Raw genomic sequence first — 14479 nt, 5'->3', positions numbered from 1 at the left:
GGCGGCTGTACGATGCGAATGCGACGGCTGTAGAGCTGACGACACCTGCAAGATGGTTGTCCAGCAGCATGTTCTGAACTGGCTCTACAGCGTTCTGACCAGTGTACGGCCTTGCCCCTCAGTCATGCTACCCGCGCGAACTACCTTTGGCTAACATGCCTCGATTGCCAGGAATATCATGATGTCAATCGCACCTACAACGACGTAGCCCAGGTGCTGTCTGCGTATCCATCGTTGTCGCCGCGGACAGATGTCCACAGTATGCTACCACCACCTCGATTCAGCTCGGCTACATGATCTGACCTGAAAGATAGCATTCGACAATGGAGTATCAGCTCTCCTCGTCCACGTGTCGGGAACGATACCGGTCGTCTTTAGGGGCACGACCTACCGATTCCCCATTTCGCTATGGGTGCCGCACTCATACCCGCGAGAGGCCCCGATAGCCTATGTGACGCCGACCGAGAACATGGTGGTCCGGCCCGGCCAGCACATCGATCCGCAAGGGCGCATATATCACCCATATCTGGTTGGGTGGGTTGAGTTTTGGGATGTCAGTGCCGCACGGTTGACAGACGGAGACACATGACGGAGAGCTGACTTGGTCATTAGAAATCGTCCATCTTGGACTTTTTGGCCATACTGCGCGACGTGTTTGCGAAAGAACCCCCGGTGGTCGCGCGCCAACCACCGCGACCAGCACCACAGCAGTTGACGCCTACGCCACCGCCCATTCCGCCTCTTCCTCAGGAAATATCAGCGAGGACACCTGTACTAACACAATCCCCACATGCGATGGACGGACGTCCTCCGCCTCCGCCACCGAAAGAAGGCAGCGATGCACCCCAGGTGGTCCCTGGGCAGGCAATCCACAGAGATGGCGGTCCACCACTGCCCCCTTTGCCCCCTGGCATTCATCATCCGCAAACTCAATATAGCCAACAACAGCAGTCAAATCGAAGTCTCAGATATGACAGCGCGCCTCCTCTGCCCTTTCAACAAGGGCAGCCCCAGGGTCATCCCCAGGGTCATCCCCAGGGTCAATCGCGAGGCGCCCAACCTCAACAGCACCAACAACCGCCTTACATGCCCCCTGGTCCGCAAACCGGCTTCCCACCCCAGGATCCACGCCGCACCTCGACGATATCGCCCATGACGCCACAGTTGTCCGGGACCCAGCAGCAACAGCGAGCATCCTACGGCGGTCCTGCGCCAAACTGGCAACCGCCGATGCAGCAGCCCCCACCGCAACCACAACACAAACCTCCTCCCCCACCCGACATCATGGACGAGCCCCTGACTCTGGCGCTGCCCTCACCCTCTCACCTCCCCCCGCCGCCAATCCCCCCCAACCCCGAAAAGGACGCCCTTCTCCGCCAACTCGCATCCACCCTCTACACCATGCGCCAGCGCTCCCGCGAACAAAACAAATCCTCCCTCGCCGGCTTAACTGCGCAACGAAATGCGATGCTCGGCGCCTTGCAGAACTTGCAAAACGACTCTAACGCCCTGACGCCCCTGTCAGCCATGCTCGCCTCCAACACGTCGATCCTGCAGCAGTCGCTCCAAGAAGCTGACGGCGTCATCTCCAATAGCCGCAAATTGACACCTCCCGGAATCGACGAGCTGCTCGTGGCGCCTACCGTGGTCGGCAACCAGTTGTACGATGTCGTGGCCGATGAGAGGGCGTTGGGCGATGCGATATTTATCTTAGGCAGAGCGGTTGAGAGGGGCCGTATTACGCCCGCTGTTTTTGCTAAGACGACGAGGAGTTTGGCGAGGGAGTGGTACTTGAAGAAGGCGCTGGCAAGAAAGATTGGGAAGGGAATGGGGTTGGCGCGGTAAGCTGCTTGCTTGCTTAATAGGAACGCACAGGTCGTGATACTCATAGCCATTAGGAGATGTAGATACATGACATGAGATGGCTTTAGCGCACTTAGTAACATGCCGTAAATGAGACGAGTCAGAGTCAAATTTGATCAAATCGACAAAACAGGCCAGGCCAGGTTGATGAAGTTGAATTATTGACATAATGATCGAAAATCGTATTCGACTCCCGGGTTACCACGCTCATAAGCCCGTCTACTTTCTCATTTCTATTACCTTCCACCCAGCGTCCCACTCCATTCCATCCGTTATCAAGCAAAAGCAAGCAAGCACCTGCGCTGCCCTATCTACCCTGCCCTGCCCTGCTGCTCATTTCCAGCTCGATAACCGATGTATCCAATACTCACATAAAACGTGTGCGCCTGGAATACTCACCCACTTCTCATCCCGTTCTCCAGTCAGGCGAACCTTACTCGGCCAGTATTCCCATTAATACTCCCATTCCTCCCCACCATCCGATTGAAATGAAGAAAAGTGCCACCCGGTTCAAGTTGAGCAAGTAAACCTTCAACACCCACCACAACCCACTACCTTCCCCCGCACTCCATCTCCATCTGCATCCCCAGCATCATCGCCTCCCGCCACCCCCCCTTGCCTATGACCTCGCCTCAACTTGAGTAAATGCGTGTCACTGTGCGCCTTCTCCTTTCCCTCAGCCGTCTTCCCCTTGCCGGTAGCATCACTAGCCTTCCTTGACGAATTCGCACTCCCTTCTTCTCCATTCTGTCCCTGTCCTTGACTGTCCTTACTCCCCTTCCTCCCATAAAACCCCATGGTCAACACGCTAGTACTCTTCTCCATCCACCTGTACTTTTCGATAATCCTTCTCACTTCATGCGGCTTAGTCGGTTTGGGGGCCGCGATGGTCCCCGAGCCTAGTTTGGATGGGTGGACGGGAAAGCCGCTCGCGGTGTAATCGCCCCAGCGTCTTTCTCTTTGCTGTTGTTGCTGTGTCAACTTTGAGGCTTGATTATTTTTTTGGCTGTTGCGGTTGTGCGGAGAGTGGGACTGGGCATGGGCGGATTGTTTCTGCGCCTCCCGCGAAGCCCGCCGGCCCGCTTTTCGAAGTGCTCGGGCTTCTTTACGCTTCTCACGGGAGAACTTGCGTTTCTCGCGCGCGGTGGCGGTGGAGATGGGGGAAGGGGTAGCGATTACAGAACCACTGCCTGTGCCGGCCGGGTAGGGTGTGTGAGCATTTGCCGCGTTCTGCTGCCCTGCCGACGATGGCCCCGCGACCGCGGCGGCGGCGGCGGTAGTAGGTAGGTCCTCTGTACCCGCCGCGGCGTCGGGGTTGCTGAGGATATTGCTACTCTTTTCCCTCCTCATCTTGGACGAGTCTTGTCCGTCTAGTCCGAAGCCGAATTCGATACTGCCCCTATTGTTTTCGCCACCTGAGAAGCGTTGCAAGAAAGGGAAGCTCTTGCGCGCCGGAAGAGCAGGGAACAGGGGACTTGGACGGATTGGCGATCGCGCGTAGCGCAGATAGGGCCGGCTGGTTTCCAGTGTTGCGACGAGGGAATCGTTGATATCGATGCTAGAGCCACCGCGGGAGCGAGTAGAGTCATGGCGTTTGGGATATCCATGTGCCACTTCCTCCGTAGATTGACCGGTCGATTGCCAGACCTGGGTTCCGCTGTCCAAGGTCGAGTGGTTGCTGCGCTGGTGTAAGTAACTGAAAAGGCTCGATCTGCGTCTTTGAGTCTGGCATGGCTGCTCATCAGGGACTGGATTGGCATTTTCCTTCTCGGAACTCTTGCCTCTGCGGGTGTGACGACGAGAAACCTCCCCACTGTCGACGGAGTCATTGCCTCCATCTACGGACTGGGTAAGAGAGTTCGAGATGCGACGTAACATTCTTGCCCCACGATCGCGTATCGGACGCCAGCTGCTAGTAGTCGTCTTGCTTCTGCCTCCCTTCCGGCCCTTAGCCTGGTATTTAGTATGAAGAGAGGTGTCGTACGACTTGGCGCGACCATGCGTCAGGCTTGCATGATCTTTGCTTTCGAAAAGTTGGATGCGGTCTTTGAGGGGCGACATTTGCTTCGGAATAGGCTTTGGTGCCGCCTTTAGCCCAACAGGAATGTCGAAACGAGCTCGCGGTTTCGTGGGCGACGACTGGTCCTGTTCAATCACGAGCTCAGACTTGGAGGTGAACTCGACCGCGAAGTCATTAATCGCAATTTCGGTCGTCAGCTCAGGTGCCGACGTTGTCTTCTGTGATGAGCGGCCCGATGACACCGAAGTGGTAGGACTGGCGTCTTTCTTGCCAGGGTTTGAGTGATCGGTGCCAAGATTTGGACGGGTGCATCGAGTTGCACGCGCCAAGGACATGAGATGGCCTGGTGATGAGCCGCTAAAAGAAGGCCGGTCGAACATCCGGCGCAAGTCGGACACTTTCATGCTGCGTTTTGTCGTCGAGTCAGACTTTGTGACGGGATCGGCGATGGGGAGGACTTCGACAGGTATACTGTCCATGACCGAAGGTTGGATGTCGTTGCTCCTTCGAGTGGGACTGATCTGGCCTGGCTCGGCAGATGACTCTGGCCCTGATGCCAACGGCTCAATCTCCTGGTGTTCTTCCCGTTGCAGACGTTCCTGTCTGCCTGTGTTTGACAAGAAGAGAGGATGTATCGGACTCGAGCGAGGAAATCCTTTGCTAACGACCTCTTGCGATGTACCAGCTTCAGGTTCGGGTTCCGGTCGCAGCTCGGGTTCCGCTTTCTCAACTGGCCCGGGCACAGATGAGGGTGTACGCTCAAATAGTGAGTTTGGTCTCTCAAAAGTCCTGGACCTCATCTGCATGGCCTGTCGCTGGCGAGATCGGGTGCTGGTGGGCAGAGCTGTAGCCGGGATACGTCGTATAGGGATAACGGACGGCGGTGTGGGGGAGAACTGCCCTGAAGACTTGGTTGACAGACTCTGCTTCAGCTCCATCCGTCTTGATCTGCCCATGGCACTTGGCGGAGTTGCCGCCTCAAGCTTCGTCTGTTGAACGGGCGTCTCGAGTGGCTGCTCCGGTGATCGTGGCATCGACTCAGATGAATGGGACTGGTCCTTGCTTTGTCGGTTGGAGTGGCGGACAGAGATTGAGGATCCCTCCTTGTTCCTTGTTGGGGTTTCGGGGACGACTGCAGTCGACTCATGGGTCAAGTTTTGCTCGAAAGACTTGCGAAGATTTGCGACGCTAGGCTTCTGCCGCTGTGTTAAATTTGAAATCGAAGCCGGATCATTATGGTCTTTGCCGGGTGATCGAACATGTGTGGGTGACTCATCATCAATAGAACTCTGCTTTGGTGTTTTGAACCCCACTGCGGTTTTGGGCGAGTCGCTCGGTGCCTTCGTTTTCTTTGGCGATGCCATCGCCTGCCTTGAAGACTTGGATACAGGCAAGCGTTTCGGTGGTGAGTGCACCAAGGGGACTCCAGGGTGGTTGATACGAAAAGCCGAAGGATCCAAAAGTGACTTCGTGGGTTTGAATGGCGAGTATGCTGGCCTGGTCAGCAACACGTACTGGCCTCCTTGGCAGCATGAGGCCATATTGGGCTGTGTGAACTTACACTCTCCCTGCTCAAACATCTTCCTCCTATCCGCAACCAGTCTGGGATCCTAACCAAGCTGTTTGCTCACAGGAGATGCATTGCTTCCCACCAGGAAAGTGTCACGACCATTGTCCATTTTGGCGTTTCGACCTCGTGGTGTTTGGGTCCTAGGAGACACATCGCTACTCGCAGTCCAGGCATTCGATCGCGTTTCGGCGTTTGATCCTGAGGAATCATCTGTCGTGGCAGTCCTCAGGCAGGTGCCAACCGGGAGCATCGACCGTCGCTCGGGCACCCTGGGTGCTGGCATCTGCCGGGGTGTCAAGTTCAAAGAGTCGTCAGCAGTGCTCGACTTCTCCCCCGATGACGTGGATTGTTGCTTCGCTCTTTGAGAGACATCAGGGGGTCGGTGGAAGCCAGTCCGAACAAAGACGTGGCTCTGGGAAGGGCGCGGAATTCGAGACGAGTCGGCGTTGGCATTGTTCACCGCATCAAGAATCTCAAACTTGGACACCAGTTTGCCAAGTTTCAAGGCCGTGGGGCGACGCTGTGAAGACACGTCCGTCACTGCGAATCGTGGCTTGGGCGGAGTGAAGTGCCTTCGTCTAGTAGTGCCATCGGATGGATTGCGAGACCTCGACGCATCCCGGCCTTGACCAGGGCCGTCCACTGCAGCAACCGCATCTTCATCATCGCCGATCGACATCCTAGGCTTGCGCTCTGGGATGCGAAGCGGAGCAGGTCGCAAGCTGGGCGTGGCAACCGGGGGAGGTGGCGAGTCGAAACGGACAGGAGAGCTGGCTTCAGAGCATTGCGTCGGCGTTACCGTCGACGCCATTCTGGAGATGTAGTGTGGTATTAGAATAATGACAGAAATAATACGAAAATATGAAGGCCAAGGAAGCCAAGAGTTCAGTGGCTCATTCAAGCACGGAATGCTGTGGTGTTCAGTGCCACGGTGGGAGCTCAATCCTGGAAATACGGTCCAACATCCAACACATCTTGCTGGGTAAGAGAGCTTATGTCGAGGTCATTTGGTCGAAGTCGTTGAGGTCAATGGGACCTGCTTTCGAAACAGCAGTTGCTGCTTCCTATCGTAGGATGGGGCTGTAGGTCATCCTGGGGAAGGAGCGCTGGTGATGAGATGAACTTAACTAATCAGACCACGACGAAGGAAGGTGTGGCCATCTTACCGCAGGCACGGGTCCACATACTCATGCCTCGTCTTCATAGCTCAGATGCAGCGAGCAGTGAGCAGCCCCATGATATAGGGGCGTAGACCGCCGCAAAGCATCACCGGTCCAACTGCGTCACGTAGCCCAAGTAATGATGCGTAGAGGTATAGATGACAGTGGCAGATTGCATCCGTCCGTGCATCTGCTACTCTGGATCGCAGCATTGTGAGTGTCGACCATTTACCAAAAAGACTCAAATGGTTTGGCGAAACGCACCAATGTTCTAAGAAGGATCAGACCCGAGTCTGGACGTACTATGCAATCTACCCGATGTATTCAAATGACGTCCTAAATGCTCGAGAGAAATGTTCCTTCCGTATCTCTGTTATCCGTCCCACTGTCGTCCTCTCTACCTTGGTAGCTTCTGGCCAAAAACGACAATCCTGAGAATGGTCAGCAACTATTATCGAGAGCCCTCCAGATGGTGCATACATTTCAAAATATGAATGAATATGTGGGTTCTGGATTTCTTTTCGAACATTTATGAGAAACACCTCTGCCTCCTCCCTCGACCAGCCCAGCCCTTTGGATAAGACCTGAATTGTTGGAGCTTGAATGCCATCGAGAGCGCTTCTCATTTGATCCCTGCCGAGGTTCTTGTGTTGTGCGCCCCTGGGCCAGTGGTTCACGGGGATGGGCAATCTATGTTCCACGATGTTTTGAAACCCTGCTTCCTCCATCCGCCGCTTGTTGGAGCGGGCTGCGCGCATGTCGCGTCCCAAGTTCCTCACCCCTGATGAGAAGTCAGTCCTGAGGCTAGGAATCATGTGGCAATGAGAAAACATGCCTTCCACCATGAGGCGGTTCCATTGTTGCAGTGCGGTTCCCTCTATCGTGCGGTCGAAAGTCTTGAATTCGGCAATCACATCTTGGAGTTCAGCCCAGCCGCCAGGATTCAGGTTGTTGAGCATGGCAGCACAGAGTCTCGGCACGTTCCTCATATGCGTGGATATGGATCTGCCGTGGATGTAATCAAATTTATGGTTGAAAATCCAGTCGTCCTCGATATCGTCGATTTCGAAGCGGCAGTTTGGGGCTGTATACGAGGATTGCATGGGACTCAAGTCTGTGCCGAGGACATCGCTCTGTGGGTTGGAATCCGCTATATAACATCAAGTGTAAGCAGCTTTCCCGCCACGTGTGTGACATACATACCAAACTCCACAGCCCATACACCCGTGCCGGTTCCAATATCAATAACCCTATTTGGGTTTTCCACTGGGGCTAGGTGAAGGCGCCCACCGAGTGCTACTTTATATATGTAATGTTGAAGTTCTTTCATAATTAGCATCAGCTGAAATGGTATAATGATAGGCATGTGTTCTCACCAAGTCTTTGCTGTTCTTGCTGCATGATATGCGACGTCAGCTGGGTTTAAGGGGCCGGGTTGCAGTTAACTTACCTCATCGTTAGGCATAAGGTACCCTTTCAAAGTTAATTAGTAGACTAAATCGAGTTCGCATAGCGATACTTACTCCCTTGTTTATACTTGTGGTAGGTTCTGCCATACTCTTCAACGGAACGAAGGAGAGTCGACGCGAGTGACGTTGTGGAAATGCTATGTAAAGGCAATTTGGGTAAGCGCGGGATATTCAACATCAAAAGTTGAATGTACGCTTACAGTGGAGTCGCGCCTAAAGCCGAGTCACCGTCGCTGTCCGGGTCTGTGTCTGGATCAACCTGTGTAAGGAATGAGTATATTTGCCCGACTTTCTTTTGACAAGGGGAATCTATCGTACAACAAGGGTGTTTGGGATAGTACTGGATCCACTACTCAGAGTAGTCTGATGGCTATCATCATCACTATCCTGCACATCCGGATCGTCTTGGGCAGACGGCCCGGCCTCGGTCTCAGCCCCGGCGTCCGCGTCTGCAACCGCATCGACTTCATCGGCCGCGGCCCGAGACTCATCCGCCTCCTCTGCCGCTGAGGCGGAAGGGCCAGGAGACCCGTAGGCAGGGCTAGCAGCATCCCCAGGCTCGCTTGCCGCTTTGAGGGTTCTCTGAGAACTGGTCTCAGCGTCCTTCTGCCACGGATTCAGGTCGTAAGGTATGTGCTGGGGAGACTGCGCTGACTGCTCTGACCGCTCCCTCACTATGTCCGAGCTGGGCTCATGCTGAGACTCAGTTGCTCCCGCCTCGTCAGGGAGAAATGGCGAACGACGAGGAGTGGGTGTCTGATCCCTCCTGTCGCGGTACTCATGTGCTCCCTGGGCTTGGGGCAGATAGCTATCGTCGTCCACAGGCGGTGATGCGGTGCGACTTGAGCTGGGTGCGGGGCCGCAGTCGCCCTTGTCTTTGCCGCTGCCGCCAGATTCGGTTGGCGCATCCATTGATGGCGGGCCGCAACTTCGCTGTGGGGCCTAGCCTCATCAACATCGGTTTCGATGAGGGGAAAAATGCTGTTTAGAAAGATGGCGCGACACTACATTTGCGCAATGCCAATTCCGATTGACGTTGGATTCGATGGCCCTGAGCCTGCCTTGTTTGGGTGGAGGCGGCGAGTCGCGCGAAACCCGCCCGACAGGCTGCCACCGCTGACCATCGCTGACCCCCACACTTCGGTTTTAGCAAGTCGAAAAGCTGTTTCATAAGCGCCCAATGAGCTCAGTTCCATGGTTGGCATCTTCGCTGTCAGCACATCGGACTACTTGGTCGAGACCGGAGATAACCGCCTCTGGATAATTCCAACCAACAGCGACCCAGCTGCGCCGTAATGCTGCGTTGTTTGCGAAGTTGACCCGTCGGCGCCAAGTGTTTGCTGCGATGCATATCCATTTGCCGACGAAATTGCCATTCTTAATTGCACTGGGAACAATTCTTTGCCCCGAGAGCAGCCATATTTCCTTGTGGCTGACTTGTGGCGCAGGCGCTACGAACAATCTTTGATTTGAACATTTGGAGTCCAATCACCTCTGGACCCACCAAGATCAACACAATGTACAATTGATAGTTATGAACTCGGCAATGGTCCTGCAACATCGTGCTGATACGACTTATACGAAGCTTAACTTAATGTCACATACTCAAAACAGAATTGTTAGCATAATTTGAAACTACTATTTGATCGTATTTACGGTTTCTGGGGTTTATCTTGACATCATTTCATAGTACTCACTCATTCCCAGGTCTTTCAGGCTGCTGCTCACATGCTCAGACCAATCCCTTGCCAGCAACGTCGAGCAGAGAGTTCAGCGTCAAAAGGCAACAATACTCTTTCAAGAGACTAAGTGTATTTCAATGTGAGTGATTTCTGCCGAGAAAGTACAAAGTCTTTTGGCCCCTCATAACTGTAATCTTGCCAGGATCATAGTAGAGAGACCGTAACGAAATTCACAGATCCACAGATTCACCTAAAGTCGAGGAATCGCCCCAGGGCTCTACACCTCGATCATCATCTCGAATTTCACGGTGCTACGCAAGACTGGTAATCATAGGACCAATCTCATGATTTTCGTTATGTTGTATTTGGTTAAACACAAGAGTCACTCCCTTTGTCAGAGGTGGTACCTGCGCAGCCACCACCACTACTTAGTTCCAGACCAACACTAGCCTAGCTTTCTTTCATCACCATAATACACTTCATTTCTATTGTGTGTCCCTCAACACCCTTGGACGGGCCTCCGTTTATTCAAACTAGTTGAGACATTGTGCATGTTTTACCCCTGATGAATAGTAGTTTCCCGCTACCTCACGTTGTTGAGTGGGATCTTATAGGTGAACTCATGATTTCTTCATCTACCTCGTGTCAGAAAAGTTGTTCAGATAATTATCGCCAGCTAGACGTGCTTGGTGTGGAATTCGTGTTGTCTATGGAGAAGACAAGGAATATTTCTATACTTACATCTCATGATAGACATATGTGCTGTTGTTGTTTTAAAGTTGTAGACGCTCGATGTCACTCATGTGTCTACTTTATCTAAATGCCTTAAAACATACGAAGGTAACTAATTCTAAGCCGTCACCATGCGTGGCAATACACTCCGACACTTCGGCACCAGGTAGAAAGGGTAATTGTTTAGTCTGTGATATAAAGTGCATATATCTCGAGGCCTGTAATAGGATATACAAATGTTTGTACACTAATAGTACAAAATTGCTATGTAAAACGTGCCTGTTAATTTATCTCATGAGTGATAGTCGCCCAATGAAAAGGGTTCATCTTAAGCGGTAGCTGCCAATGGTTGGTCCAAGGCGGGCTTCGGCGAATACGAGGATGCCTCCGGCCGCTTTAGAAAAACAACAAATCATCCAGCTGGTTGCACTGTCGCTCGACCATCGGTCACTTGAGGAGACCATTGAGAGCCACCGCAAGAATGGTTTTGAATCAAGAATCCTACTACATGTAACCCAACCCTCCAAGCCAACCAACGTGCTAACCTCGACATGGACACACTGGACGACTATCCAGCCCATAATTTGACTTTTCTTTAAACATCCTTGGCGATGATTTGACAAACTCGTTTGCCGAATATCTGTAAGAGCCATCTTAAGATTGTGATTGCAAGAAATCCAGCCACATCAAGATTCCAGGAGTGATTCGTTAAAGACTGTGCAGGGTACCTTGGTCCAGAGAGACAGCACCAAAATCCCCGAAGGAATGCGGACAAATTCATATATCAATTTAAGCCCTCAAGCCCAGAGGTTCCATTGCCTACTTGGCCAGAAAGAATTGTAAACGGGGTTTCAATGCACATTGCTTTCCCTCCCCAGAAACCACGACAGGGGACCTCGGAATACATCTATAAAGTGGTGCAAATGACGGGCAGCGAATGGATTGACAGGATTAACGTGTATTAGATATCGAATCGTGGAGAGTATTAGGCTATAGCTTCTTGAACTTGAATCAAACAACTGCTCAACGTCGGGGATATATGCTAGCGGCATGCGGTACACCCTACAGGGGGGTCGACCATGATGGAAAAGATGCGCTCGAGCTGGGGTAGAATCTCGGGTTGCTCAAAACAGCTTGGCACGACAGTAGTCCCAAAGCAGTACAGAAGACATGGTACACTTAAGGCGTCAATGTCTAATTTTTCCAATAACTGGTTGAACCATCCTTGCAAGGTAGGTGGACCGGAAAGGCGTTGATCCTTTTGAATAAGTCAGTTTTTCTCTCATCAAATGCGTACGACAAACAATCCAGAACCTCCCGGGCACGATGGTTACGGTTCGAATTGTACATTGCGCAGAATACTCATATCAAGGCTATTCCATCACCAATCCGAAACGAAGAAATTAACTGGTCTCTCGGGGTCAGTTCAATTCTCTGGTCGATATTACCATTTATAACGTAGCTCCTTGTGTAATTCTCAATATCCCCTTGAAAGCTGATCAAATTCTCTCGGATGCCTGGCTCCGCTTGAAAATGCTCGATAGAATCAGAAAGAGCTGCCTGACAATGGAGGCAAGCAGCGGATTTATAATGAGCTTCACGTTTTGCATCACAAGCATGGAAAAGCGGACAAGTAATCAAATCGAGATCAATAGTTCATGAAATTCCTGTTTAACTGTACGTTCTCTGTTCTAGTCTTTTCCAGTTTTGATCATGTTGCCAGATCGCATCAGCCTTCAACTTCCAAAGTCTGTCTTTTCTGTATTATCGCTTGCAATAAGCCGATATATTGACGACGGGCAGTGAAACCACCCGCAGGTTTAAGGTGTAAGATGATGGCAACGGACAACAAGATCCTCAACAAGACCTTACTATCCGGGAGGTGGAAAGAAATAACAAGGTCAAGAGCTCTTGCCCTGATCAGAACAACAAGTACCTCAACAGGTACGAACAACTGGAGCTTCAGCAGGCTAGAGAAGAAAAGGAGCCTCAGCAGGTCCTTGATCAATCACCTCAACAGGTGAAAGGCGGGAACAATGGCCTCAGCAGGCACAATCAGATCTATAGGGGCAACAAAAGTACCTCAACAGGTACGTCAGACATTGAATGCCTGTCCAAGTAAAGAGAAATTGGTTCAGATTACTGTGGAAAAGGCCGCTTGAATTCCTATCTTCTTCTCAAGAGAGTGACTATGTACATAAGGTCTTAAATACCTGTCAAGAACGTGCTTACATAACTCGTCTGAATATCCCAAAAAAAACGAAAACGAGCACCCAAAAACCCTAACCCCACGTCAATATGTACTTCCAGGCCACTTTGCGACGAGGCTTGTATATTCTATCGCCGGTGGAAACAGGTAAGCATTGATACTTAACTACATAGTTTTTAGTTAGACAACGCTAACGAAGCCGGCATCGCATGTGTGTTTTTTCGTGATAGGCGCATCCTGTCATAACGATGTACCGATTTTGGTAGCATAAATATATATCTCATTGTTGTCCGAGTCTCGTTTACCGTAGTATGAGGTCGGATGACGGTTTCTACTTTTCTGTTATTGCACATCTCTTAGCTCGCAAGCCTACTGGGCGAAGTTCAGCCTGGTCCGGCAGAAAGTATAGGAAAACAACTAAGATTTACCCGGTTAAGTTGTGTTCTAAGACCGGGAACAGAAAGTTTTCGTCTTCGAGACCAGAGCATCAACGATATCTAAATCAGAAAGCGATATAAATTATTCAAACACTGCTACCATACGACGAGATCGATATACCAGACAACCAAGCCCTCGTCAGATTGTGCCAGAGACTAGGTTAGCATCTTGGCGGGTGCTTGCGATGGACAGGTGGAGAAGCTCGTTGACTCAGCCACTTGGTTACGGAAAATAGTAGTCAGAATTCCGCTCAGAGCCAAGGCAATTATTGCGGCCTTGATGACTTCTTCCTATAAGATCGGACTTTTGAAGACTATGGAGAAACCGGTGGACGAATGGTGCGTATCAAGACTCCTCTCTTCTCTCTGCATTAAGGAGTAATTCAAACTATGTCATTCTTCATATCTCACCAACTGACCTGACGTGGTACTCCTTGCCCTGGCTCATTCTGCGCCCGAGGATTGCTGGGATATGATACAATGAACCCAAATAAGTCTGCGTAGGGCCCCCATTTTCGGCCCCTTAACGCAAGATAATGAATAGCTTCAAATATGAGTTTCTCAGCCAATTTACACTAAAATTCCATCAAAGTAGCTACAAATGATATCTGATCCAACAATGCAATGCGTATAGCCGATCCGCATCAATGTAGCTTAGGCTATCGAGCTAAAGGGTGGTAACAACTGTAAGGGGAGGATATGGCTACTAGATAGCTAGCGAGAAGAGTCTAAATAGTATACTTAAGCTCTCTTTAAGAAGGCAGCGGAAGATAATGTCATTACCAGTAGCGTAATTAGTAATACAGCGGCAGCGGTAGTAGTAGAAGAGTCAGAGGATAAAGCTGTTTCGCTACTAGCCCCACGATAGTACTTAGAAGGCGATGATTACAACTAGGCGCTGTGACGCCTGTTACCTAGACGGTGAGTAGGAACACCCTAGTATGGGCTATCCTACTCGTATACACCCGTTGCCCTTGTAACAGAGGAACGGGCACTTATACTCGTAACTTGTTTTCTCTTTTCTTTAATTTAGTATTGATTAGAGAGAGTGTTGGAAAACACGGTGGCGAATTCCATGGTTAACAACTATGGTGGGAGGTTGATTCTGCGGTTGAGATGGAAGGCACGACGCAGTCATGATGGGAAGACTCTGACTTCTCTTGAAAAGGGCATCTTCGGAAGAACTCCTTGTCAGTTTGCCAACCAAAACAAGTTGGTGATAGGTTCTAGTCAATTGGACCTCGGTCACTTAACCGGCGCGGTATCACTTCCACACTGCCCATACTGCCTCAGTTTCCAATAGATAGATTGGCTCGTAACCTTAATTCGTACTCTTA

General features: G+C 51.3%; 5 protein-coding genes across 5 annotated transcripts; 1 reads left to right on the top strand and 4 right to left on the bottom strand.

Moving 5' to 3' along the window:
- Positions 1-52: 52 nt before the first annotated feature.
- Positions 53-1845, top strand: BCR38DRAFT_355894 (UEV domain-containing protein; the record flags this gene model as incomplete). The annotated part of the gene is made up of 4 exons (XM_040856988.1): positions 53-103; positions 172-259; positions 315-553; positions 613-1845. 4 exons carry the CDS (start codon positions 53-55, stop codon positions 1843-1845), a joined length of 1611 nt encoding a protein of 536 aa, XP_040710101.1.
- Positions 1846-1976: 131 nt separating this feature from the next.
- On the bottom strand, positions 1977-5888 carry BCR38DRAFT_118205 (uncharacterized protein). The gene is made up of 3 exons (XM_040853444.1): positions 5445-5888; positions 2483-5375; positions 1977-2462 (listed from the first exon to the last, which is right to left on the bottom strand). Exons 1-3 carry the CDS (start codon positions 5461-5463, stop codon positions 2456-2458), a joined length of 2919 nt encoding a protein of 972 aa, XP_040710100.1. The 5' UTR covers positions 5464-5888; the 3' UTR covers positions 1977-2455.
- BCR38DRAFT_490679 (uncharacterized protein) lies at positions 5494-6264 on the bottom strand (the record flags this gene model as incomplete). The annotated part of the gene is made up of 1 exon (XM_040864550.1): positions 5494-6264. The coding sequence occupies one exon, from the start codon at positions 6262-6264 to the stop codon at positions 5494-5496; it is 771 nt and encodes a 256-aa protein (XP_040710099.1).
- Positions 6265-6752: 488 nt separating this feature from the next.
- Positions 6753-8190, bottom strand: BCR38DRAFT_118142 (S-adenosyl-L-methionine-dependent methyltransferase). Its single transcript, XM_040853443.1, has 7 exons — positions 8137-8190; positions 7990-8086; positions 7817-7936; positions 7449-7763; positions 7094-7394; positions 6917-7044; positions 6753-6811 (listed from the first exon to the last, which is right to left on the bottom strand). The coding sequence occupies exons 2-6, from the start codon at positions 8012-8014 to the stop codon at positions 7011-7013; spliced, it is 795 nt and encodes a 264-aa protein (XP_040710098.1). The 5' UTR covers positions 8015-8086; positions 8137-8190; the 3' UTR covers positions 6753-6811; positions 6917-7010.
- BCR38DRAFT_451211 (uncharacterized protein) lies at positions 7991-9442 on the bottom strand. The gene is made up of 3 exons (XM_040861449.1): positions 8401-9442; positions 8283-8341; positions 7991-8219 (listed from the first exon to the last, which is right to left on the bottom strand). Exons 1-3 carry the CDS (start codon positions 8992-8994, stop codon positions 8108-8110), a joined length of 765 nt encoding a protein of 254 aa, XP_040710097.1. The 5' UTR covers positions 8995-9442; the 3' UTR covers positions 7991-8107.
- Between the last annotated feature and the right edge of the window lie 5037 nt (positions 9443-14479).

The sequence above is a fragment of the Pseudomassariella vexata genome (assembly GCF_002105095.1).
Source record: "Pseudomassariella vexata strain CBS 129021 chromosome Unknown BCR38scaffold_23, whole genome shotgun sequence".
NCBI lineage: Eukaryota > Fungi > Ascomycota > Sordariomycetes > Amphisphaeriales > Pseudomassariaceae > Pseudomassariella > Pseudomassariella vexata.
The sequence above is the reverse complement of the archived record's forward strand: the minus strand, read 5'-3'. Positions and strand labels throughout refer to the sequence as shown.